Source organism: Propithecus coquereli, unplaced genomic scaffold (genome assembly GCF_000956105.1).
Source record: "Propithecus coquereli isolate 6110/MARCELLA unplaced genomic scaffold, Pcoq_1.0 Scaffold475, whole genome shotgun sequence".
Classification (NCBI taxonomy): domain Eukaryota; kingdom Metazoa; phylum Chordata; class Mammalia; order Primates; family Indriidae; genus Propithecus; species Propithecus coquereli.
The window spans coordinates 432,974-458,410 of record NW_012150563.1 but is presented as its reverse complement, the minus strand read 5'-3'; the positions used below and the strand labels follow the sequence as shown (position 1 = coordinate 458,410).

The following is a 25,437-nucleotide window of genomic DNA, read 5'->3' as shown; positions in this document are numbered from 1 at the left end:
TGTGATAATGGCTTCATCACAGTGGTCTGGAACCAAAGCTGCACTATCTCCAAAGTATGCCTGTACGTTTTACGGTTATCCATGTTTTTGTGATTACATCTATGTATCCACATGGTGGAAGTATTATATAATAGTTTGCTGGTGTGTGCCTCTTCCCAACTCTGCATTCACTGACATCCTTTTGTAGCTCGACGCAGTACCACAGTGGGAGTGCTTACTAGGGAACTCTGTAAACACCACAGATCAGAGCTCCCCCCACCCCGCAAAAGCTGGTTGTTAAACATTTACCAGCACACCAGTGACGACAGGGCCCTTCAAACTGTACGGCTAGTGTCCATGATGAATAACTGAGCCTTTAGTTCCATGGAGAATTCAAGTTCATGAAACACTTAACTACTTCAGAAGAGGGAAATATTTTTGCTATCAAATAAAGCTTATAACATCTATTTTCCTTGGGCTCGATTTTTTCCTTACTTCCAGGTTCCCTAAGGTTATGAAAGCCAAACTCTGACTACTGGATAAGGGGGGATGCTGATACATTATTTCTGTGGTCCCAGGTAAAAACATAACATATACCATTTGGAGTAGAACTAGAAAAGATGTTAAATACATAAAAGTGTGCTGGGCAAAAAAACAAAATCACAGAAAGCTCTATCCAACCATACTTCTGTATAACTAAAATTCTATTCATTTATGTAAGGGGAAAGAAGATTAAAATGAGAGGGAGCAAAATATGATACAAGAGGAATGTTTGTTCTAAACCCCAAATCAGCTTTTTAATGGATTAAGCACTTTTTGTCCAAAGTTACCAAAGATCCTGGATGTTATTAGGAATTCAAGTTCCTGGACAGGTTCAGTAAAATCCTACAGCAGTCCAGAGAAAACCAAATAAACTCTGGGGGAAAGTTTTTTAGTGTAAAAGAAACTGCTAAGGTTTAGTGTCCATTACAATTTATATCATTTAATTAAAAATATTAGAAGAAACTAAGGATTTCTTACGTATTAGGGTCTTCGAAATGAAAAGCATATACATTTAAAATGTAAAAGAAACATGCATATGACTTTCAATAAGGCATTTAATTATGTCTCCTGTGGAATTTGAATAGAAGTTAAAGAAACTGTTTGCCTGGATTATAATAAGGTACCGGCAGTAACAACTATGCAGAGGGACGCACATACAGAATAGCAGCTGGGAGGCCCTGACAATCTTTAAGCCAGTTAGTGGCCCGTGTAACTGCTTTACCAATAAATTGGACAAAACAGATAGAACTTTAGCAGATACAGGTTTTTTGTTTGTTTGTTTTTAACGAAGAGGGAATACAAACTCCTCAGGAGATAACGTCTTTCTCTCTTTAGGAACTTAAAATTTTATGAAGGAGATTGAATAATCTCATGAAAACTAACTAAGAATAGCTAATGTAAGAGCTATACCTGTTCTTTAAATTTTAAGCACCTCCCTCCAAAAAAAAAATTTTATCCTTATAGACCTACCTTCACTACATTTCTTCAACTTGAAAATATATAAACCAGCTATCTACATAAAGTGCTAAGGGGAAGGCAGCCTGGCACAATCACTATATACTGTATAATTCCTTTTATATGAAGTTCAAAAGCACGCAGAGACAAAATAGCGGTGGTGGTAGTGGACAAGGGGCACAAAAATGCCCTCTGGGGTACTGAACATATTCTATTGATGTACATGGTGGTTACACGGAATTATACATTTGATACTTGAGGATTTACTGTATTAAGGTATATTATTTTTTAATTCCTTAAAGGAAGACTGGCTTAGAGGCCTTAAGAATATCACTCATGCAGCACATTTTGCCCTTGTCAAGATGGGCCTCTAATTAAGAGAAGATACAAATAGCTAATGGCCTTTTCCAAGCTTTTCTTTCCCTAATGCACCCCACTTCTAACCTACGTCTACCTCACCCATCTCTCCAAGGGTGTCTCTATGCTCGATCAGCAAAGATTAAAGATAACAGCCAACAGAACAGTCCAGAGGACAAGAACGTTTGAGTTCCCTCATTTTCAGGATAAACAAGCTCCAGGGTCCATCTTCCCTTCAAACCAAAAGCAAGTTCCCAAAAGGAAATTGAAAGGAAATCTTAATGTAAATGCCAACCTTTTAATCATCACTTTGTGTATCATCTTCTATATTGCCCTAGTTGACATGAACCTGTATTGTAATTTTACTTTGACAATTTAACAGGCTAAAATGATAGTTTTATCTAGATTTTGATGAACTCTTACTGATGGTGGTTCTTTTTCTCAGTGAAAGATAATCTCAAACATTACACAGTCCAGAGAATGAAAGTTTGCTTTAAAACAATTCCTTCCTTTTCTCACTTTAAAAACACCAAGGGAAAAATAAAAAATAAACCATTATTTATTATAACTGGCTGTTATACGGTTAAGTCATACAAAATGAAATATTGGACCATGCGCAGTTCGTTATTATATGTTGTTGGTCAAGCAAAGAACCGTAAATAATGAGGAATGTTATCAAGTGCACGTTTGATATTTTGACTTCAGCCAAACAATGAAACTAAGTTATGGCAAAAAAGTTTCAAGGGACTGAAACTGTCTCCTTTCACCCTTTAAATCTTCTTTAGATTTTTTTTTTATTTTAGCATATTAGGGGGATACAGATGTTTAGGTTACGTATGTTGCTCTTTCTTCTTTAGATTTTAATAAAAATAAGAAAAATTTAAAAATCTTCAAGATGACTTGAGATTTTAGCAGAATCTCTGCAACATAAAGAAAACTATTTTATTTTTTTTTTACCACTTTCCCGAAGGGTTTTAACCAAGGAAAGAAACGACCTTTGGAAAGAACTGAAAATATCTAAGGAGGGACTACTAAGGTCTTGTCTGAGTGGCAGAAACCCTGGACCTTGGAGCAAGGACTGCATTAAGGTGCTGAGCGGCAGGGCTGTAAGCAGTTCCCGGTTTATGTCGAGTGTCCTAGGACAATTTCTTTCCTTTTTTTTAAACCCTGGCCTGCGGGGTGAGGAGCAGCATTGGGCGCGGCGGGGCGGATGCTCTTGGGTGAGTGCGCAACCCCAGGGCCAAATGATCGAGGCAGAGGAGTCGGCCAGAGACACTCAGTTCCGAAAGGTACTTTCCGGTTAGAAAGCACGCTCACGAGCTTCCTCTCATCGCGACGGCATCCTTCCTGCTGGCCTCCAGCGTCTGCGCGAGGGCCGCCTCCACCACCCAGGCTCCGAAGAGCGCCTAGCCAGCCACCGGCCCGCGGGTCGGCGCCCGCCGCAGCGCGCGTCACGCGCTCGCCGCCAATCGGCGCCCGGCAGCTCGCCTCTCCTCCCGGGCCGCAGCCCCGCCCGCCGGACCAGGCGGCGAGCGCGCTCGGCCGCTTCCGCTCTCGGCGCAGGCGCGGCAGCGCGGCCCGACCGCGGAGGGGCTTCGGGAGAGCGGCGGCGGCGCCGGCCAGGATGGTGCTGGAGAGCGTGGCCCGCATCGTGAAGGTGCAGCTGCCCGCGTATCTCAAGCGGCTGCCAGTCCCCGAGAGCATTACCGGCTTCGCCAGGCTCACAGGTAACCCTCCGCATCCGTCGGCCCCGTCCTCGCACGCTCCCCCAGCCGGGAACGAGGTGCAGAAGCCCCCGGGCACGGCGCGGGGCGGGGCTGGCGGCGGCGCGTGACCCCGTGACCCGAGCGCGGAGCGAGCTGGGCGCGCGCCGGCGCAGCAGCCCCGGGCTCGCGTGAGGCCGCCGTGGCGGGTGCGTGGCGGCCCCGCGTGCTTGGCGTCGTAGTGGTCACCGGTGCCCGTCGGTGCCGAGAGACCAGGTTTTTGCAGAGAACGTGCTGAGTTGGCGCCGGCCGGGCTCTTTCATCTGTTGTCCTGTTCTTGTCTCTCTCCAGCGCGCTCGTTCATTTCAGAGCGGGATAAGTCGTCGTTATCTGAGGCGCCGTGTTCCAGGCAGTCCTTGTTATCGGCTGGTTTTACCCGCAGCGTCTGGGTGGAGGGGTGTGTGGGAGGGAGACGCAGACATACACGTAACACGTATGTGGCTGTTTTATTTAGTAACGAAATTAGGAAATGACCTCCTTTCCTACAGGCTAGAGTTGACCTATCATGGGGGCATTCGAGGTCACCTCTGTTACTACGGTCCTGGGGCCAGTTGAGGCAGCTTTAGTTGGAGGAAAGATACCTTAGCCGGAAAGTGTTCATAGGTTGGGTGGGATATCGGAAGATGAAATTTAAAGAATATACGTAACATCCTATATTTAAGTTCCCTTCTTTACATAAAATAACCCACACCTCAGGATCTCACACCTAAAGGATGAAAATCTCCAGAATGCAGTCAACACTTGGAAGATTTTTGTTGGGTTCTGCGCCTTTCATTGTGGGGGATAGTTCTAACCAGACTCAGAGACTGAGTAGTACACCCGCAGATAGTGAGCGCCTGTGTCCTGGGTACAGGGAATGGGGTTGCTTAGCCTGGAGCGTGCTGGAGATCGAGAGTAGCTGACCTACAATACAGCCATTGGAAGGCTGTCTGGTAGGAGAAAAATAAGATTTGTTCTCTGTGGACCAAAAGAACTAGTACCAAATAAGTGAAGGTTATTGGAAGTGGATTGCAGCAATTCTGTAGATTTTTTTTTTTTTTTTTTTAAATTGAGGCTGTCTTGCTCTGTTGCCGGGGCTAGAGTGCAGCGGCATCATCATAGCTCACTACAACTTCAAACTCTTGAGCTCAAGCGATCCTTCTGCCTCAGCCGCCCAAGTAGCTGGAACTGCAAGTACACATCAGGACGCCAGGCTCATTTTTCTCTTTTGAGTAGAGAGGGGATCTCACTCTTGCTAGGGCTGGTCTCCAAGCCATCCTCCTGCCTGGGCCTCCCAGAGTGGTAGGATTCCAGGTGTGAGCCAACATACCTGGGCCTCCCATATTATGTAAAATTTTGACCTTTCCCCCTGTATCATTTCTTTTACTTAAGTACTTTATGTATTTTAATGTATTCCTCATTTACTCTAACAACCATGTAATCTTACTTTAGTTTTGACATTACAGTAGTTCTAACTACTCCCTTGCAGCTGGAAACTTGGAATGTTTCTTTTTTTTTTATTCTTAATGTAATAGTTCAGTGCTAAGTAGCCATATACCAGTTGTCATTTTTCCCCCTTTGAATTATACTCTTGAATGTATTCACTAAATTGGTACTACTAGATCAAAAGGGTATGATCATTTTGTGACATTTGTTCCCTTTTGCCAATTTACCTTCTTAATGATTTGCGTAAGTTAACTGTTGAGTTTTTAACAGTCAAGAAAGGAAAACGTCCCCATACTCTGACGCCAGTCCAGGGTAACCTGAATTACATGTGTCGATTCTGATGATGACTGCGTTTATATTAGTTTGAATTTTCTGTAGATAGAGGATGATTGAAGGAGATTAGAAAGTAAGATACTGGATTTAGTGGCTAGAAGATTTTAGAAGTGTGTTTTCTTGAAGATCCTTACTGTCAACACATATTTAATTCTTGTTAAAGGCATTCAAGAAACTTAACCAAGACCTTTTCCCATTAAAATCAATAATATTTGGTAACTTCCTCTTTAAAGTTGTTAAATATTTAACGCGAGGACTGATTCTCAGAAATAATGGCAACTCTGAGTATCTTAATAGCACATAGTTAACTTAAGTCCCCTTACAGGGTGCCTGCAATTTAGTTTTTATTGTTTCCTTATTTGTTCAGGAAACATGAACATACTTGTAATAACTACTTTATGAAAAAAGTGAAATGGTCTGTTTTGAATTGGACAAAACAGTCGCAGGGTCTATTTTGGAAAACTATGGAAGAAAAACTTCAGTGGCCATTTTCCACTCGGTCTCCCCTTCAGAATAGATTGTAATAGTTAATGACATTTGGCTTTTTTGAATGAGCTACTCGTAGAATCCATAATGTAGACTTTTGTTGAAATAAAAACCTGGGAGATAACTTTTCAGCAATTAATTGTTTAAAATGTCTAGGAGACCAGAAAATATTTCCATTTTCTTCTATGAAAATTAGAGCAAAAATGATAGTTCATATTATTGTTGCCTATATTTCCTTCCCTATTTAGATCTAGCTGTTTTTTTTTTAAAGCAATTGACTTTCTCATGATGACTCTGCATTCTTAGAAAACACATGGAGGTTCTTAATTACCATATACTAGTTAAATATAGACAGTTCTTATCTGTGAGAGGCAACCTGTCTTTGTTCATGTCACATTTTCTAGATTGAGGCTTTCAAAATAAACTGGTGTGCTTCTGTTCTAAGTAGTCGGCCCTCTGTGTCTGCATTCAGCCCACCACAGATGAAACATGTAGTTAGGCCTAGGATGGTTGCATCTGTATTGAACATGTACATATTTTTTTTCTTATCATTATTCTCTAAGCAATATGGTATAACAGCTATGTAGCATTTACATTGTATTAGGTACTATGAGCAATTAGAGATGATTTAAAGTATATGGGAGGATATATATAGGTTATTTACACATACTATGCTCTTTTATATCAAGGACTTAAGCATCCTCAGATTTTGGTGTCTGCGGAGGTCCTAGAATCAGTCCCCCTCGGGTACAGAGGGATGACTGACTGTATAGTATATTTTGATACTTTGACCTTTAAAAAAGCTTTCCTTATCATCGTGTAGACTTTTAAAATAGAAAAACAAAAATTTTCCCGTTCAAGAGTAAGAAGACGGTTTATTTCCACATTTACTAGGTAGCTATGAAATTTTGCGCACTTAAACTAGTTTACTTCTTTGAAACATAAAGATGTTACTCTTAAAGACAAAGCAATGTCTGAGACTTTAATAATATATTTCCTAGAGTAACACAAACACGCCAGAGCTGGCAGCTGTAAGGGCATTAGTTTTATTAATATTTATCCAGAAGGGGCCAATTTTGAACTGAGAATTTAAAAGTGGAACAGAGTTGAAAACATATCCACAAAAAGCCTTCTGCAAGCATTCTTTATAATAGCCCCCAAACTGGAAGCAACCCAAGTACCTACCTACAGGAGATTAGATAAACAAATTATGGTATATTCATAGAGTAGAATACTGGTCAGCAATAAAAAGGAACGGATCACTGGTTGACTAGATAAGTCTCAAAAACTTTATGTTGAGTAAAAACTTTGGTTGAAGAAATCAGTGGTGGGGCCAGGCAGGGTGGCTTACACCTGTAATCCCAGCTCTTTGGGAGGATTTCTTGAGGCCAGGAATTTGAGACCAGCCTGGGCAACAGAGCCAGACCCTGGGCTTTACCAAAAAATTTTAAACAATTGTTGGGATACGGTGGTATGCGCCTGTAATCCTAGCTACTCGGGAGGCTGAGCCCAGGAGTTCAAGATTAATTACAGAGCTAGACCCTGTCTCTAAAACAAAAATTAAAAATAAAAAAGAAATCAGTGGTGGAAAAATAGAGTAGAAAAGATCAGGAGAATACTTTCTGTGGTGATGGAAGTATTTCACATATTTTTATGAATATATTTTTACACATTTTCGGTGGAGGCTACCTAGGCTACTAGTACCTAGTTCACAACTCAGAACTAGGTACTTAAGATCTGTTGATTTTATTGTATGTAAATTATTACCTAAATTTTTTAAAAAGAGACAAATGGAACAATAATGAGTTTTCTTAATAGGAAAGCATAATAAATCGTTAAGTTCAAATGAAAGAGTTGTATTTATTAACATGTAAATGATAAAGGTTATTTCTGAAAGATATTTTATTATAGAAAACTTTTTTGAAAATTTGGAAAAATACATAGTTACTCCAAGTTATAAAAGTTTTCTTTCTTCTCTTCCTGGTTAAATCAATTATATTTAAAAGTCAGTGTAATTAAGGATTATATTAGCTTTTGTGGAGAATAGTTTGGGTCTTGTTTAAACATTTTCTTCCAAATAGCTATTTTGCATTTAAAATTTCATAAGTCAGCAAATATTTATTGAGCACGTTCTATGGGCCAGGCAATGGTCTAGATACTGGGACATTGTTCGTAATATTGAGTAGAAAAAAGATTTTAAAATTGATCACTAATTTCATGTTTATTGGTCCTTCAGTTCTGAACACAGTTTGTTAGGTTTTAAGTGGTGATAGTATAGCCATCCATTGAAAATATTTTTACTTTCATTTTTTCTACAGTTGAGAAATAGAAATCATTTCTGTCTTAGCTGTAAATGATACATAAGAAAATATATTATTATAAACTAACAGAACCAAGTTGCCAATACTATTTTTATGGTAGCATTATATGTAACCTTTTGCAAATTTGAAAAGGAAAAATTCTATTCTAGTTCCTTAGAATATGATTCCTCATTGAGATACGTGTGTGTATATGTACTTTAAAAAGTGTTTTTTATAATGAGAGTATTTATTTACATCTCTTGACCAGGAATAGGAGTCATAGCTAGCCTACACCACTGTATGAAAGGCTGACTCTTCCCCTTCTATTTCCCTAAGGAGATACTTTCTTTTTAACAGTATCTAAACTTCAAGAAAATTTATGTTAAAATCGGTTGCTACTTAAGTTGCTTTTAAATGTTCTTTTCTGTCTGAGTTTTGTTTCTCTGATGGTGGATCTTTCTTTTTACCTTCTCAATGTAATTATTTATCTTAATAGTGGGACACAAAAGTCAGTATGAATATTAGGAACCTGCTCAGTATTAATAGTATAAGTGCAGTTTGATTTTTGTTTTAATTAGAAACAGGTGATTTTCTTCTTTAAATTAGAAACAGGAAATCTGCGCTGACAGAGGAAGAAGGTCCATCAGAAGTGAAAATTTTTAATTAAGGAAAAAAGTTTAAGAAAGTACAACCCTTTTTCGTTCAAATGAGTAAACAAAATGCTGCCTAACTGGGTACTTTTACAAATGGACCGAACGTTGAGGACAGCCAGTGCCCTCTGTGTGACTGAACTGTAGCGCAAAATGTGTCTTTCTTCAACCTCCGATCTTATCTCAAACTTTCATCTTCTAATCCTGGCATGTCTCTAAAAACCCTTGGTATTTCTCATAGAGGCTCCTCCTTGCCCTGAATGAAACAAAGCTATTCCTGAGGAAACCATTTCCCCTGCAGCTCTCTGAGTGGTGTCTTTTTTCTGTCCCTCCTTGTCTTTCTGAGACAGAGGGAGCAGAGGAAGGTGGCATCTTACAGGCTCTGCACAGCTCCTTCCACTCCAGAACCATGTCACCTCTTCCAAAAAAGGTGTGTCTTCCTTTAGAACTTGCACCATCCGCCGGTATTACCGTCCCGCCTTTTCTGTTACCTGTTGACCTTTAGTCTTTCCCCTACATTCTTTTTCCCTTTCTCTTACAACACTGCCCCGTTCTTTTCCTGCTTACAGCTGCCCTTCCTCGTATATGCTTTTCTGGGTGGTTTTTGTTTTTATTAGAGACCAGTGTCTCCATTCATCCATATAATGAAACCAGAAACCTAGGGACCATGAAGGAGCTTCACTTCCTTTATTCATCTCATGTTTCACGCCTAATCAGTCACCAAAGCCTATTGATTTTGCTACTTGAGTTAGTGGTTCTTAAATTTCAAGGGGTGGGGCTGGATTACAGTCTAAGATCCTAGTGAAAGGTGTAAGCTGTCTCCTCAGAAAATGTAAGCACACACACATTGTTCTAGGCAGTTTTAAGAAATCACAATAGAGACTATTTCTCACACTTCTCTGCTTTAATGGCCACTGCCTTAGTTTAAGCTCGAATTATTTTCTTCGGGGCTATTGCAGTGGATTTCCAACAGGTTGTCTTGCCTTTTGTTCTCCTACCACAAGCCCTCCCTGCTCTTCCTTATGGCCCTGCTTTAACCCATCTTCCATCTGATACCAGAGTGATGTCGTAAGTGAACAATTTTCCAGTTACATTAATATTCAAATATTTCAGTGATTTCCTCCTGTGCATAGGGTAGATTCTTACCTACGTGTTGCATGCCAGAGCTTTCCATCATGTGACACCTGCTCACTTCTATAGTCTCCTCCCCTCTTTCCTTGGATTGTAGCGATACCATGGTGCTTAGTCTCCTCTGTGCCTTAGCCTGTGCTGTTCCCTCTGCCTGGAATGCAGCTCCTTCTCTCATCTGCCTGTCAACTCTGTACTCTTACCCATCTTTTAGACAGCTGATGAAGTATCAAAACCTGTCAAGTGTTTGCTCATCTCAGCAAAGAGTTAATCATGTCTACCTCTGTTTTTGCTTGCATATGATTGCTCATACTACACAGTACTATAATCATTTTTTATACATTTATATTCCTTACTAGATGGAAAGCTCCTTTGTGGTGGGGACTGTGTCTTATAATTTTTATGTCTTCAATACCTGTCCCATCACCCGACATGTGTCAGTGACGTGTTATAGTTTTGGAGAGTGGTGCTGAAAATTTTTTTTCTTAAATATTCTAAGCAGTCTTCCTATATTTTAACGTACTCTGTTATCATTCACAAGCCATGAACAAAGGCAAATGTCAGTTAAATGGAGTACAAACTCAATTCAGCTAAAATTTATTAAAGTCTTGGTTTATATAAGTCTCTCTTAAAGGGTAGTGTGTTAGGGATCTTTTCGTTCAGTGAGGAAGAAAGATATTTACATAATTGTAGCTCTGAGGCAGTGCATTAATAGTTTCCTTTTGAATAGTGTTCCGTAGTTTTTACTGAGTGGTTTCCTACTTCACTTGTTCCTAGCAATCTTACGAAGTTGGAAGATTCTTGGCCTATATTCTTCCCAGTGCCTTGAAAGTTCTACTCTCATGTCTTTGAACCCCTAGCTTCTCCTCATTCTTCAGGTCTCTGCTTAAAGGTCCTTTTCTTCAGAAACCTTCCCTGATCCCTACCTAAAGTTGGAGCCAACCTCCTGCTCCAGCCCTAGGTTAGTCTCTTTTTCTCTTACATCATCCCGTTTATTTCCGTCAGAGCTCTTACTACAGTCTGTGATTATCTCATTTATTCGTTCAGTTGTTTATCGTCTGTCTCTTTTGAAATGTGTGCTGTGTGAGAGCAGGGACCATGTCTGCCAGCCTCTGTCCCTGCTTAGTGCAGTGTCTGGAATGTGGGTCCTCAGCAAATATTGCTGCACAGATGGTGAATAATTGTTATTCCTGTTTTGCAGACAAGAGAAACCTGACTCCAAGAATATGAAAATCTGGATTCATACCATAGATAAACTGTGAATTAGTTATTTATTGAGACCCTGCTCTATGCAAGGCACTGTATCAAGCACTGGGTACATAGAGACAAGTAAGGCAGCTGCTGTTCTTGCATTTAGCACAGTGCCTGCGTAGTAGGTACTTGATAATTATACAGTAAAAATTTGATAGTTTTTATAGTAATTAATAATTGCATAGTAAAAAATTGTTTAACAATAGGAAATTGGTCAGACTTCTTCTTTCAGAAATGTTTAGTGAGCGCTTAATGATAAAAATCCGAAAAGGGATTGATGGGAGAGGTACAAGAGCAAACTTCCTGGGATGATGGAAATAACTTTAGGCTTTAGGTGGTTTCAAAACTCATCAAACTGAACACTTAACACAAAGCTCAGCAAACTGAGCCGTAAATTATACCTCAATAAAAAGCAAATTATATAAATTGAGCCAGGCATTATTTAGGCACTGGGGACACAGTGGTGACCCAGACAAATAAGGCCCCCGCCCTTGTATATCTTATATTGTGATTAGGGAACCTGATAGGTGGATACAGCCATTAAAATTCATGTTTCAAAATGGTATTAAGGAATTGGGAAAATGATATAAAAATCTGATATACTATTAAGTGAAAAGGGTAGGATATGGACTGTATATATAATGTAGTCTCTTTTTTGTTTTTTTTAAGACACAAGGTCTTGCTTTGTTGCCCAGGCTGGAGTGCAGTGGTGATTACAACTCACTGCAACCTTGAACTCCAGAGCTCAAGTGATCCTCTTTCCTCAATTTCCTGAGCAGCTGGGACTACAGGCATGTGCCACCATGCCTGGCTAATTTTTAAAAATTTTCTGTTGTGACGGGGTCTTGCTGTGTTGCCCAGGCTGGTGTCAAACTCTGCAGGGAGTTAGCTATACTCCCAGCAAAAAATCGGATCCCTTAGGTAGGGGTCATCGCAAAGGTTAAGAAAATACTAGAAAATGGAAAATAATAGAAATAAAAGAATACACAGAGATGAAGGTATAGTTTTATAGATTTATATAAAGAAAAGGCAAAGTGGGGTTCTCAGGGGTCCTCACGAATATCCCTGTCAATTGTCAGGCCACGAGTGAAGTTTTACGTGGGTATTCATAGGCACAGTGATTGGTTGCCAGGCTTAACAGATTTACATAATAACAGGTAGTCCGTTTTAGGTTAAAAGTCTTTCAAAAGGCTTCTATAGATCCCTTAACTAACTCTATCTATGTGAACAAACGCTTACAAAATCTTGCAAAGACAAACTTCTGAGTTCTAAGGTGAATTTATCACTTAACAGAAGGGTTAAACAGAGATATAGTGGCTCCATATTTCTTTATCAAGTTATTGTGGATTGAGACAGATAGTCAGGAGTTTAAGCAGAAACTGTCCCTTGGGCTAATTGCTTTTAGCCACAGGTGTCTGTCTCTCGAGTGGGCACTCTTTGATCAGCTCTCATCCCGTGGCTCCTTGCAGATCTGCTTTGTCATTAAAACAGGCGAGAACCACAGGTTTGGGACTGCAGCGTCACCTTGGAAAGCAGCTGCCACTGACCTGTGAGATGCCCTCCTGAGGTGAAGCAGCTTTGATATGCAAACTAACACGTTCACATATTCCTTCGGGGCAAAGCCGTGCAAAACTCCTGAGATCATTTGTGTCTCTAATATAGTAATATTAATTTATGAAGCGGCAAAACTCCTAGCCTCAAGCAATCCTGTCTTTGCCTCCCAAAGTGCTGAGATTACAGATGTGAGCCACCATGCCCAGCCTATAGCCTTTTTTTTTTTTTTAAGCATTTATGGTATATGTATTTACATCCCTCCCCAAAAAGGACATAAATACACCAAAATGTTATCTTTTGCTGGTAGGATTATAAGTAGCTTTATTTTTTATACATTTCTAGATTTTCCAAATTTTATATAATGTTATTTTTTTTAATTCTAAAACAATAAAAATGTATGCTGTGTTAAATATATTACTTTATTTTATACATTATTTATAGTTAGGTAATATTTTCCCCTTCAAAGTATCTAAAATATCTGTAATGGCTGAACATATATCAAACAAGTTCATAGGAAATAGCCTGTCTTAAAAGATTTTAAAAAATTTCTTGCTTGATTCTTCCGTATTTTATATTTCTTCACTAAAAATCAGCCTTAATTCACAGAAAGACAAATATCGCATGTCCTCACTCTCATGTGAGAGCTAAAAAAGTGGATCTCATGGAAGTGGAGAGTAGATGGTAGTTATAAGAGGCTGGGAAGGCTGGCAGTAGGAGAATGAAAAGAGGTTGGTCAGTGGGTACAAAAATAGAGTTAGAAGGAATAAGTTCTAGTGTTCAGTAGTATAATAAGGTGACCATAGTTATCAGTAATTTATTGTGTGTTTCAAAATAGAAAAGATTTGGAATGTTCTCAACACAAAGAAATGATAAATGTTTGAGGTGATGGATGTCCCATTACCCTGATTTGATCAATATACATTGTATGCATGTATCAAAAGATCTCATGTACCCCATAAATATGTATAATTACTATGTATCAATAAAAAAAATCAGCCTTAATAAGTATACTTAAAGTGATTTGAATTGAGCTTTACAGGCTATATTGCTTTCATTTATAAAGCTTTTCATTAGTTTAATTATAGTTGATCATCTTTAAAAATAGATTGCCCTAAGACTTTTATAAGTTATTATTTTGTTGGAGGAGGTAATACTACCTCTCATTATTGTATTTTTTTAGAGTAGTGCAAGTCTAAAGGTTTTTTTCTTTACATTTCTATTCATTTGTTTTGGTCATTTAACTTCTTGTGACTTTTTATTTTTTTTTTGAGACAAAGTCTCACTGTGTTGCCCGGGCTAGAGTGAGTGCCGTGGCGTCAGCCTAGCTCACAGCAACCTCACACTCCTGGGCTCAAGTGATCCTCCTGCCTCAGCCTCCCGAGTAGCTGGGACTACAGGCATGCGCCACCATGCCCGGCTAATTTTTTCTGTATATTTTTAGTTGTCCAATTAATTTCTTTCTATTTTTTTTTAGTAGAGACGGGGTCTCGCTCTTGCTCAGGCTGGTTTCGAACTCCTGAGCTCAAACCTTAGCCTCCCAGAGTGCTAGGATTACAGGCGTGAGCCACCGCACCTGGCCTCTTGTGACTTTTTAATACTGTAATGTATAGAATAACAGTGTTACTCCACATTGAACAAACACTGGATGACTATTGTTTCAAGGCACATACTGGATTCTGGGGCCAAATCAAGCTAAGACATTCATTGCCTGATCTAGAAGATAAGTGTAAATACAAATTACAGAATAATGTGGGGAGTAGGAAAGTGACTGACATTTGTGCTTATTCATTCATTCATTAAGTCACTCATTAAACATTTATGAGGCATCAACTTGTGCCAGGAAGAGTAGAACACAGCCCCCTTTCTTCACAACCTTATGGAATAGACAACTTTAGAAACAAATAATTTTATAGTAGTGTAACAGCAGAAACATGAGGAAGGGGGCTTGGAAGCATAGGAGGAAGCGATTAATTCTGCGTCGTGAAGTCTTGAGGAAGACTTCAGGAGGAAGTAATATTTGACCCTCGTCTTTTGAAGGGTCCATCCAAATTAGGTAGATAAACCAGAGGTAGCAAAAGCATTGCAGATAGAAGGAACTCCAAAGAACTCAGGGTGGCTGCTCCTAGGCAAAAGCTGTGGCTGGCTTCAGGTGTATGAGAAGGGGATGTTTGTAGGAGCTGAAGCTGGAAAGGTAGCCTTGCCATGCTATGGAGGTCATTATAGAGCCATGATCTCTAGCAGCACTGCAGTAAACTTGGTGGTTATGGAAAGTTCTCAGTACTCTTGAATATGGCAGCCACTAGCCACATATGGCTGTCGAGTCCGTGAGAGGTGACCAGTATGTCTTAGGAATAGAATTTTGACTTTTACTTAATTTTTTTACATGTAAATAGCCACATGTGTGTATTAATCACGTTTTTTATTTTCTGTATTTTATGATGCTTTGATATCTTTCGGGCGTTGCTGGCTGTGGAGAAACTGCTCCTCCCAGGACTAGCTCATTTAATTCCTAGAGATACTAAACAGCTTGCCTGTGAGCATGCCTGTCCTATTGCAAACCAGCCCATCCAAAGCCCATAACCCCAACTACCTCGTCTACTTCCTCTGTCTAACTCTGACACACCAAGCCAGTATTTCTCCAGCTCTCAATCACCCCACGGGTAGGTACCCAGTAACTAGGGACCAGCCCTTTATTTAGCTCAGAGTCCACTGAAATTATTCAAGCTAGCCAACACTAAACTGTTTACCTTTCCCTGCCTTGCCTTTTCCATGGTAACCACAATAAAGGCCTGTGTTCATGATTTTCTATCACCTCTTTCTTCCTCTTAACCAACCTGGTGCTTCCCCACATGGCCCCGTGTTGCATGGTGTACCCCTCCTCTTGAGAACTGTAAGTAATAAACTCTGCTTCTGAGGCAGTTGTCTACGTGTCTATCATCCTGTCATACCTGATGGAAAGAAAAGCTTGGGTACATGTCTAAACAGTGGCTAGTGGCTTCCATATTAAATAGTACAGATCTATACGGAGACCCCTCCTCCCCTAGGAAACAGTTCTGTGTCATCTCCAGAACTTTAATTCATTCAGAGACTCTGTATGAAGTGTCTCCACTTTGTTGATGAGAATACAACAGCCAACATGACAAAGGCCCTTACCCTTACAGAGTTTCTTTTCATTCTGATGACTAGAAGATTACATCTCCAAAGATTTCCACCCAATAGCATTGTCAAGTTGATTTGGCAAAATATTTTTTCAAAGGAGTTACTACTGCTTCGTCACCAATCTCCATAATCTCTTAATAAAAATTACCATTTATCGTGTATCTTTTCTATGTCAGGCACTCTTATAGGTGCTATACATACGGGATATACATAGATTGTTTCATTTAGAGCTCCTTGCACAGTGGTGTGTCGAAAATAATTCCATTTTGAAAAAGTCAGTATTAACGCTTTTTTCCAGTAGTTAAATAGTAAGAACAGTTATCTCATGAGAGTAGCTTTACCAAGAGAGGAACAGATTTAATTTTAGATCTGTGGATTTGATTCATGATAATTGACAACACGCTTTGGATTTAGACTGTCCTAGACTAAATCTGCACATACGAAATGGGAATAGTAATGATACCCACTTACTACAGTTGTACTCGTAGCATAGCCTAAGAGTACATATTCATTTAATAGACTATGCTACGAGTACAACTGTACTATCTCATTTAACACTGTGTTAGCTCAAACAACTGTATTTGGTAGGTATCGATAGTATTCCTATTTTACATTTATTTTTAACATTTATTAGCATTCTTTGGCATATTCCTGTTTTTCTCTTTTTCTCAGCTAAGTATTTCTACATACTGCCTAGCAAGGTATTAGGTATGCACTCAGTGAAAGAAGTAAAATGATAACTTTTTTTTTTTTTTATTTTTTTATTTTTTTTGAGACAGAGTCTCACTGTGTTGCCCGGGCTAGAGTGCCGTGGCGTCAGCCTAGCTCACAGCAACCTCAAACTCCTGGGCTCAAGCGATCCTCCTGCCTCAGCCTCCTGAGTAGCTGGGACTACAGGCATGCGCCACCATGCCCGGCTAATTTTTTCTATATATTTTTAGTCGTCCAAGTAATTTCTTTCTAATTTTAGTAGAGACGGGGTCTCGCTCTTGCTCAGGCTGGTTTCGAACTCCTGAGCTCAAACAATCCGCCTGCCTCGGCCTCCCAGAGAGCTAGGATTACAGGCGTGAGCCACTGCGCCCCGCCTAAATGATAACTCTTTAAGAACGGAAAGGATTCCCTACAGAGCCCAGCAGAGGCAGGGCACTAGCAGACGTTTGGTAAATGTTGAAATGTTTATCTTGGTCTTCTGGAGTATTTGTCTCCATGGGCATAGGGACCATCTCATGGATATCACTTATATTCTCTGTCCTCTTAAGACAGACTGAGTACCACAAAAGACTTTTAACGAATGGTTATGGAATGAGATGTATCTTTAACACTTGAATGTTAAGTATGTGAAAGTTTCAATTTGTTCTTTAAAACAGTAGCTTTTACACAACATTTCCGTGTTCTTTAAGAACAGTTACCAAAAAATGTAAATTAAAGCATTGAAGGCAACTTCTGTCTTAAATTATAAATCAATGGTAAAAATTTTACAGGTATTCTGTTGGATGAATTTGACATGACATTAAGGAGAAAAGAGCGAAAATGTTTTCTAAACCTGTGCAATACATCACACCTTGAATTTTGTTTATAATTATAGTGATCATAATTCCTGAAATGTAGACAAACACAGACTTGTTATGGATAATAAGATAGGATATTTGAAATTTCTGAAAATTTAGGTTTCTAGTTTCACAAGTCTCAAATTAGCCCATAGATAAGGTGGTCCTAGGTAGAGCTGGCTTGATTGTGTTATTTATTCATAGCTTTACAGATAAGTTAAAAAAGGAATTAATGTGAGAAGTAATAGATAAATAAACTCGAGGATGAAACCAGACATGCTATTGTAAGTTCTTTTACAGGAGCACTGCAGATTCTAACAAATCTGTCCGTGTTTAGTTTCAGAATGGCTTCGGCTACTACCTTTCCTTGGTGTACTCGCACTACTTGGCTACCTTGCAGTTCGTCCATTCCTCCCGAAGAAAAAACAACAAAAGGATAGCTTGATTAATATTAAAATACAAAAGGAAAATCCAAAAGTGGTGAATGAAATAAACATTGAAGATCTGTGTCTTACTAAAGCAGCTTATTGTAGGTGTTGGCGTTCTAAGACGGTAAGATATCTGTTTACACATACACTAAAATTTTGTAGTTGTTAGAATTGTGCTTTTTAAATCTCCAGTTTTGAGGTTCTATGAGATGAGAGATTTTTTTCCATAGTGTTTGGTATTGGAGTCCAGATTCCTAAATTAAAGTTTGCATTTCATGATTGACACTATTTGTGTTAGAAAAGTTAGAGCAGCAGGGAAGGATAGAAATCTCATGCTTTCACAATGCTCAGCATTTGTCTAGCATACCATGTATCTTACAATACACTCATTGGCTGGGCGCGGTGGCTCACGCCTGTAATCCCAGCACTCTTGGAGGCCGAGGTGGGCGGATTGCTTGAGCTCAGGTGTTTGAGACCAGCTTGAGCAAGAGTGAGGCCCCATCTCTGCTAAAAATAGAAAAATTAGCCGGGCGTCCTGGTGTGCACCTGTAGTCCTGGCTGCTCAGGAGGCTCAGGCAGGAGGATCGCTTGAGCTCAGGAGTTTGAGGTTGCCATGAGCTATGAGGATGCCACTGCACTGTACCCAGGGCAACAGAGTGAGACTCTGTCAAACAAATAAATAAACAAAATAAATAAATAAATTGTACATACGTACATTACACTTATTTTTTGACAGAGGACATAAGGTTTAGTGGAAGGAGCTTTGGAGTAAGAATAGTGTTCAAATCTGATGTCTGTCACTTACAGTATGACTTTGGTTGGGCAAGTTACTTGATTTTTTTTTTTTTTTTTTTTGAGACAGAGTCTCCCTTTGTTGCCTGGGCTAGAGTGAGTACCATGGCGTCAGCCTAGCTCACAGCAACCTCAGACTCCTGGGCTCAAGCGATCCTCCTGCCTCAGCCTCCTGAGTAGCTGGAACTACAGGCATGTGCCACCATGCCCGGCTAATTTTTTTTTTTCTCTCTCTATATATTTTTAGTTGTCCAGATCATTTCTTTCTATTTTTTAGTAGAGACGAGGTCTCGCTCTTGCTCAGGCTGGTCTCGAACTCCTGACCTTGAGTGATCCACCCGCCTTGGCCTCCCAAAGTACTAGGATTACAGGTGTGAGCCACCGCACCCGGCCAAGTTACTTGATTTTTAATGTCTGATCTTCATGGTGTGGTTTTGTTTTGGGGATAGCATCTCACCCTGTCACTCTGGCTAGAGTGCAGTGGTGTCATCCATAGCTCGACTCAACCTCAAACTCCTCAAACATCTCAGCCTCCCAAAGTGCTAGGATTAGAGGCGCCAGCCACCACACCTGGCCTAGTAGAGGTCTTAAGTACAATATTGTTCATCACAGCATGCTTTGTAATAGCAAAATTTTAGAAACTAAATGTGTGATAATAAGGGAACAGATACAATACAAATGATGGGATATTAGGAAGCCATTACGGATCGTGTTTTTAAAGAATATTTAATGACATGAGACCCTGATATAGCACAAGTAAGAAAAGCATATTATAATACGATCCCAATTTTGTTTTTAAAAAAATGAATATGGTAAATGCATAGGAAAAATATACCAAAATATTAATTATTGTTACCTATATCTGGATGGATTATGAATGAATTTTTAAAAATATATTTTAATTTTTTTCAAAAATTTTATACATGAGTGTTATAGTAGAAACAATTATAAAATATTAATTTATTTTCAATTTAAATTCCTTCCTTTTTAAATTTAAACAAGTTAAGAGATGAGCTTTAGAGCTCCACGAAAGACCAAGAGTTTATTTTGATTCCCTTTTAAACCTATTTGAGTCACTCAAAAGTTTTTATTTAAAATCTAACTCAAATAATGAAGTAACTATTTAAATTGTTAAAATTCTGCTGTGGTATGGGAATATGGTTGGGTTAGATGTAGAATATATATTACTCAGGGAAGCCATCTGATGAATTTATTTTAGCAAGTGGTATGCTTTCTTTATGACGCATGCACAGATATTTACACTTAATGAATCACATGTTTAACAGGTACTTGTAACCTGTTTTCTCGCAGTTTCCTGCCTGTGACGGCTCCCACAACAAGCACAACGAGTTGACAGGAGACAACGTGGGGCCGCTAATCCTGAAGAAGAAAGACGTGTAGTCGTCAGGAATCAGGGTCGGATTCAATTGTGTAAAATCTTACAACAGTCTTTTCTCATTCTTTGTGTATAGGAGATTTTGAAATGGTGATCTTAGTTATTACTACTGGTTGAATAGTTATTTCTGTCAGTTTATCTACTTGCTACACTACTGTTTATATTTGATACTTTATATATTCAAACAGTCACTTATATAGAAATTAAATTGTCAAGCCTCTTACTCTGACTTCAAAGAATTAATGTATCTTCCAACAATAGAATCAACATTTCTGATTTTAGTTGAGAAAAATCTGAATTTTGGCAATGTGTCCAAAGCTGTTTTTTTTGAATGTCATTATTTTCAGCAGAATCTATATTTTGAAATTTTCCCTCCACACCATTAAATATATTATTTTTTCATATCTCTTTTGTTTTGATAGTTTGAAGTATTTATTTTTCCTTTTGGCCTTCCGCACTCCATTGTGTTTAGATGAATTACGAAAACTATTGTAATCAAGAATTACTCGTTTTCACAGACATACGTTCTTTGATTTACAGAGATTGCTGTCTGATTAATATGAATATCCCAATTTCAGAAAAGTAGTAAACTGGATATAAAAAGTTCTACTGGGAACAGTTATTTCCATTATAAAAGATTTATTTACTTTACAAAAGGTTTGCCCGTGTCTCTTTACTGTGTGTGTGTGTGTGTGTGTGTGTGTGTGTGTGTGTGTGTGTGTATCTTGAGCTGTTTGTCTAAGAAGTGGCAAGAGCACAGGCTAACCTCATGGGCTGCTACAATTTGAAGGTCAATTAGAAATAAAGTATATGTGAATTCATATTACACTGATAAATAGTTAAGTGTTCAAAATTGTGTTTATATGAACATTTTCATCCTTTAACAGTTTAACCATGAAAACAAAATACAGCCCTCCTGTGTATACGAGGAGGGATTGGTTCCACGGCTGCCCGCGGGGACCAGAATCCATGCTTGTTCACGTCCCGCAGGGCCATAAACCCGCAGAAACGAAAAGTTGGCCCTCTGCGGGGGCGGGGCGGGGCAGCTGTCTGCATCCACGGAATACTGATCCAAGTTGGGCTGAAAAAAGTCCACGCTTAAGTAGGTCCATCCAGTTCAAACCCGTGTTGTCCAAGGGCCAACTGTGCAAAAAAGTTCACAAAGAAAGCGTACTGGAGATTCTTTTAAATGTTACTGAAAGTCTTTTTAGTTTCATCTTACGTTGGATATCAATAGCTATCCTTAAGTCTGTCTGAAGGCACGATCCATTTAGTTCACTAAGCTTTCTTTTTATATGAAGGTACAAGGGGCAGACATAGTTAATCTTTCTTCCATTAATAAAGCTAATAGTCATTGAGCGCCTATATGGTACCAGACACTACAGCAAGCATGGTACTTGGGTTTTTAATTTTTACGTGTGATGTCAGTAGGTTCTGCTATGTGATCTTTACTTGGTCGTGACCAATAGCATGGATTTTAGAGCTAGAGTGAGAGCTCAGTCTGTGGTTTTTGAGAGTCTACGACGTGCGTGTCCAGATCGCTGCCCTTTCCTCTCTCCTGTCAGTGGGGAGGGATACAAGGTGCTCGCACTTTGGCTCTGGGTATTTTCCTGAGACTATTTCTTCAACACTCTTCGTGGACTTCGCTGTCAGATTAACCAACTGTTTTTCCACAGTTGGTCGCAAGACTTCGGGAGAAGTCCCCCTCAGCAAAAGTTTGCGTATCTTGATCTGTGGTCATGCGATACTTTTCTTTTTGTAAAATCGTTCACTGCAACTCAGCAACATGTTTTTATACATGTTCTAGTGGTTCCCGTACTTAGATTTCACTGGCGGTAAATTTACTAAAAATGTGGAGACTAAAATTATCGACTTTTAATTTTCTCAAATAACACTTAAAAAATTGAAAATGAATTCTCTCATGAAAGGTAATTTTAATACCCCCCAAATAACATGGTTATACTCTCAGAATAAAAGTTTTTCACCCCTCACATTTTCAATTGTTAAGATATGATAAAGAGCTATGCCCACATATTTTCCTACTTGTGCAAATTTTTCAGAAGCCTGGGACTGGTAGCAAGCTGTTTTAATAATTCCTTTGCATAAGCATTATTATCAGTTGCCATCACTTCTTGTAAATTCACAGAATTTTATCATGTCCACTTTAAAAAGTAGCCGTCTCATAACCAGATGCGTCTGAACTGACAGCTAAGAGAAGTAACTTAGCTCTTGAAATACATGGCTGGGGTTTCTAGAGCCTTCGAGAAACAGCCCTGTTGTAACTGTGTCACATGATTGTTTTGACGGCTGCTTCTCCTGCTTACCTAGGAAACTACTAATGCCTTACTCAGCAAATGAGCACCACCATTACATAAATATCAGGTATCCAAAAATGTTAGCAGGCTTGAGTTATTAATGATTCATTCATATGAGTAATTAAACAAGTTGTATTATGAAAAGCACATTACAATTCAGCTTCGAGTTCAATGCCTCATAGGATGATTCATTAAATTGCTTTTGCATTTTGCAACCTAATTTGTTAATAAGTTTATGGGAAGCCAATTAAGCCAACTGCTGATCTATATAGTTCTACCTTCCTCATCGCGATCCCATAGGCTTCCTTCCATTAGAAATGTTCTATCAGACTCTCTTTTCCTCTACAAAGAGTTTTAAAACTCCACTGTTTAACAGAGTTCCTAGGAAATAATGGTGTGTATTTTATTTGATACCTACCAGAAACATCTAACTATGGGCACTTCAGCCATTTAGAATTCAGTTGTGGCAACGTTACCATCTAGAAAAGACCAGGAGAGATGTTATTAAGAAGGGAGTTCCTCAGGTCCCCATCTTCAGAGTCTATTTATTCTTACTTCAGACCCAGTTCTAACAAGCTTGGTTATCTGGTTTCTGCTCCTGAGCAAATCACAAGTATTGCAAGGTCCTGCAGAAGTAGGTAAACAATAAAATATGACAGCTGAGAGCAGGGCTAGGGGAAACAAAAATAAATTTACAATGACATTAAAAGCATAGCAGCTTGAGACAATTTAATACAGGGTCCCACACACCAAATCAAATTATGCAGGGCTGTTTAGTGGTGGATTTGAATCAAGATAAGCAGCACGTGCTATTTAAGAAGGCAGAATATGGCCGGGCGCGGTGGCTCACGCCTGTAATCCTAGCTCTCTGGGAGGCCGAGGCGGGCTGATTATTTGAGCTCAGGAGTTCGAGACCAGCCTGAGCAAGAGTGAGACCCCGTCTTTACTAAAAAAATAGAAAGAAATTATCTGGACAACTAAAAATATATAGAAAAAATTAGCTGGACATGGTGGCGCATGCCTGTAGTCCCAGCTACTCGGGAGGCTGAGGCAGGAGGATCACTTGAGCCCAGGAGTGGGAGGTTGCTGTGAGCAAGGATGACGCCACGGCACTCACTCTAGCCCAGGCAACAGAGCGAGACTCTGTCTCAAAAAAAAACAAAAAAAAGAAGGCAGAATATGTGTCGCATTCAGTAATACGAATTTCCACTTTCAATAGTTAAAAGCTTAGTGCTTGACATGGTTTATGCAGGTGGAAATTTTATACAGAAAAGATCTTGACTCATTCCTTGATATTTGGAGGCTTTATGACAGGAAGTTACTCCATTCAATTGAAACATTTTTTCAAGTTTAATGACTGTAATTTACTACATAATTTAATTTGTTAAAGTATGAGGAAAACTAAATAAACCAAGAACGATTTAAACCACGATAAATTGTGTTAGCCTCCATTTTAGGGAGGATGAGAAATCACGTTTAAAACCCACGCGAGCGGGGTTTCCGTGACTGCGTCGGCGCCTTGCCGGCCGCGTGATCGCTGTGTCGCGCGGAGGCCGGACGGCAGAAGATGCCCAGATGCCCACAGCCGCTCTACTTTGTTTTGTTTTTTTAAACTACACTGCGTCATCTGAAGTTGTGCTTTAGTTTGTCATGATAGTCTTTTACTGTAAACTATATTTTATCATGTTCAGCAAGTCAACTAGTTTTACCTGTGCAGAACTTGAGTTTAGTAAAGTCATGCAGCAAGCATCATTTTAATATAAAAAGTAGACAGTGCACATTATTAGCCATTGTGCAATTTTATATTAGTTATGCTCTGGAATGACTTGAAAATCTGCTCAGAAATACACACCCCCATGTCTTCCAGCCAAGGATGAAATCACTCTGTCTTTCCTTTGGTTTAAATGTTTGATTCTTTGCTTCCAAAATTTCTGTTTTGAATAATTATGGCGACAGAGTATATTTGTGACCCTGTTTTCTTAGAACACTGTCGTCAGATCAGCCACAACGTTAACAAATTCCCGATCTCCATTATAAGGCTGTAATTTTCCAAAATAATATAGAAAAAGGCAAAATGATAGTCAATTTCATAATTACAGAGATGAACCCTGTACTAGTGAGAAAATAAAAATGTCACCAATTTACTAAATTTTCATATTACCTGTAATTTTCCATTAGTATCCATTATACATTTCTCTGTACAGTCACACTAAAGATATGAATTAATCACATCCATTCAACAAATTTAAGAAACTCAAAACATAGAAGTATAGAGTCTTCAACTCTAGAATGAATGCTACCATAAAGTTAAGTAAGATGAAGATAGGAAAATGTTCACTTTAAAATGCTGCATGCAGCTACATAACAGCACATTGGAAAATCTAGAGGGAATTGGTAAGTTTCTAGAGAAACATGAATGACCAAAACTGACTCAAGAAGAAATTTAAAATGTTAATAGACCCATTACAAAGAACAGAATGGAAAGTGATTTTTAAAATCCATAATTTAAGAAGCACTAGGGTTGCACGAAGCATAAGTACAGTGTGATTTAAATTATCCCAAATTCTTAAAAAAGGAAAAACTCGCCAATTCATTTCATATAACCAGTAGAGCATTAATATGAAAACCTGATAAAACAAAATAAAATCATAGACCAATCTTACTTGTATGTATGAATGAATATTCTAAATAAAAAGCCAGCACTGTTAAAAAAAGAGTAGTAGGCCAGGCACCGTGGCGCATGCCTGTAGTCCCAGCTACTTGGGAGGCTCAGGCAGGAGGATCACTTGAGCTCAGAAGTTTGAGGCTGCAGTAAGTTATGATCGAGTCACTGCACTCTAGCCTGGGTGATGAAGCCAGACCTTGTCTCAAAAACAAAAAAAAGCGGCTGGGCGTGGTGGCTCACGCCTGTAATCCTAGCATTCTGGGAGGCCGAGGCGGGCGGATTGTTTGAGCTCAGGAGTTCGAGACCAGCCTGAGCAAGAGCGAGACCCCGTCTCTACTAAAAATAGAAAGAATTATCTGGACAACTAAAAATATATAGAAAAAATTAGCCGGAGCATGGTGGCGCATGCCTG

At 39.2% G+C, this 25,437-nt stretch overlaps 1 protein-coding gene across 1 annotated transcript; it reads left to right on the top strand.

Annotated features, from left to right (window-relative positions):
* Positions 1 to 3,337: 3,337 nt before the first annotated feature.
* CISD2 (CDGSH iron sulfur domain 2) lies at positions 3,338 to 20,326 on the top strand. Its single transcript, XM_012655378.1, has 3 exons — positions 3,338 to 3,560; positions 17,767 to 17,981; positions 19,961 to 20,326. The coding sequence occupies exons 1-3, from the start codon at positions 3,458 to 3,460 to the stop codon at positions 20,048 to 20,050; spliced, it is 408 nt and encodes a 135-aa protein (XP_012510832.1). The 5' UTR covers positions 3,338 to 3,457; the 3' UTR covers positions 20,051 to 20,326.
* Positions 20,327 to 25,437: the final 5,111 nt, after the last annotated feature.

Coding starts and splice junctions, on each gene's coding strand:
- CISD2 (XM_012655378.1), top strand. CDS start 3,458: ATGGTGCTGGAGAGCGTGGCCCGCATCGTGAAGGTGCAGCTGCCCGCG. Junction 3,561..17,766: donor CGGCTTCGCCAGGCTCACAG/GTAACCCTCCGC, acceptor GTCCGTGTTTAG/TTTCAGAATGGCTTCGGCTA. Junction 17,982..19,960: donor GGTGTTGGCGTTCTAAGACG/GTAAGATATCTG, acceptor GTTTTCTCGCAG/TTTCCTGCCTGTGACGGCTC.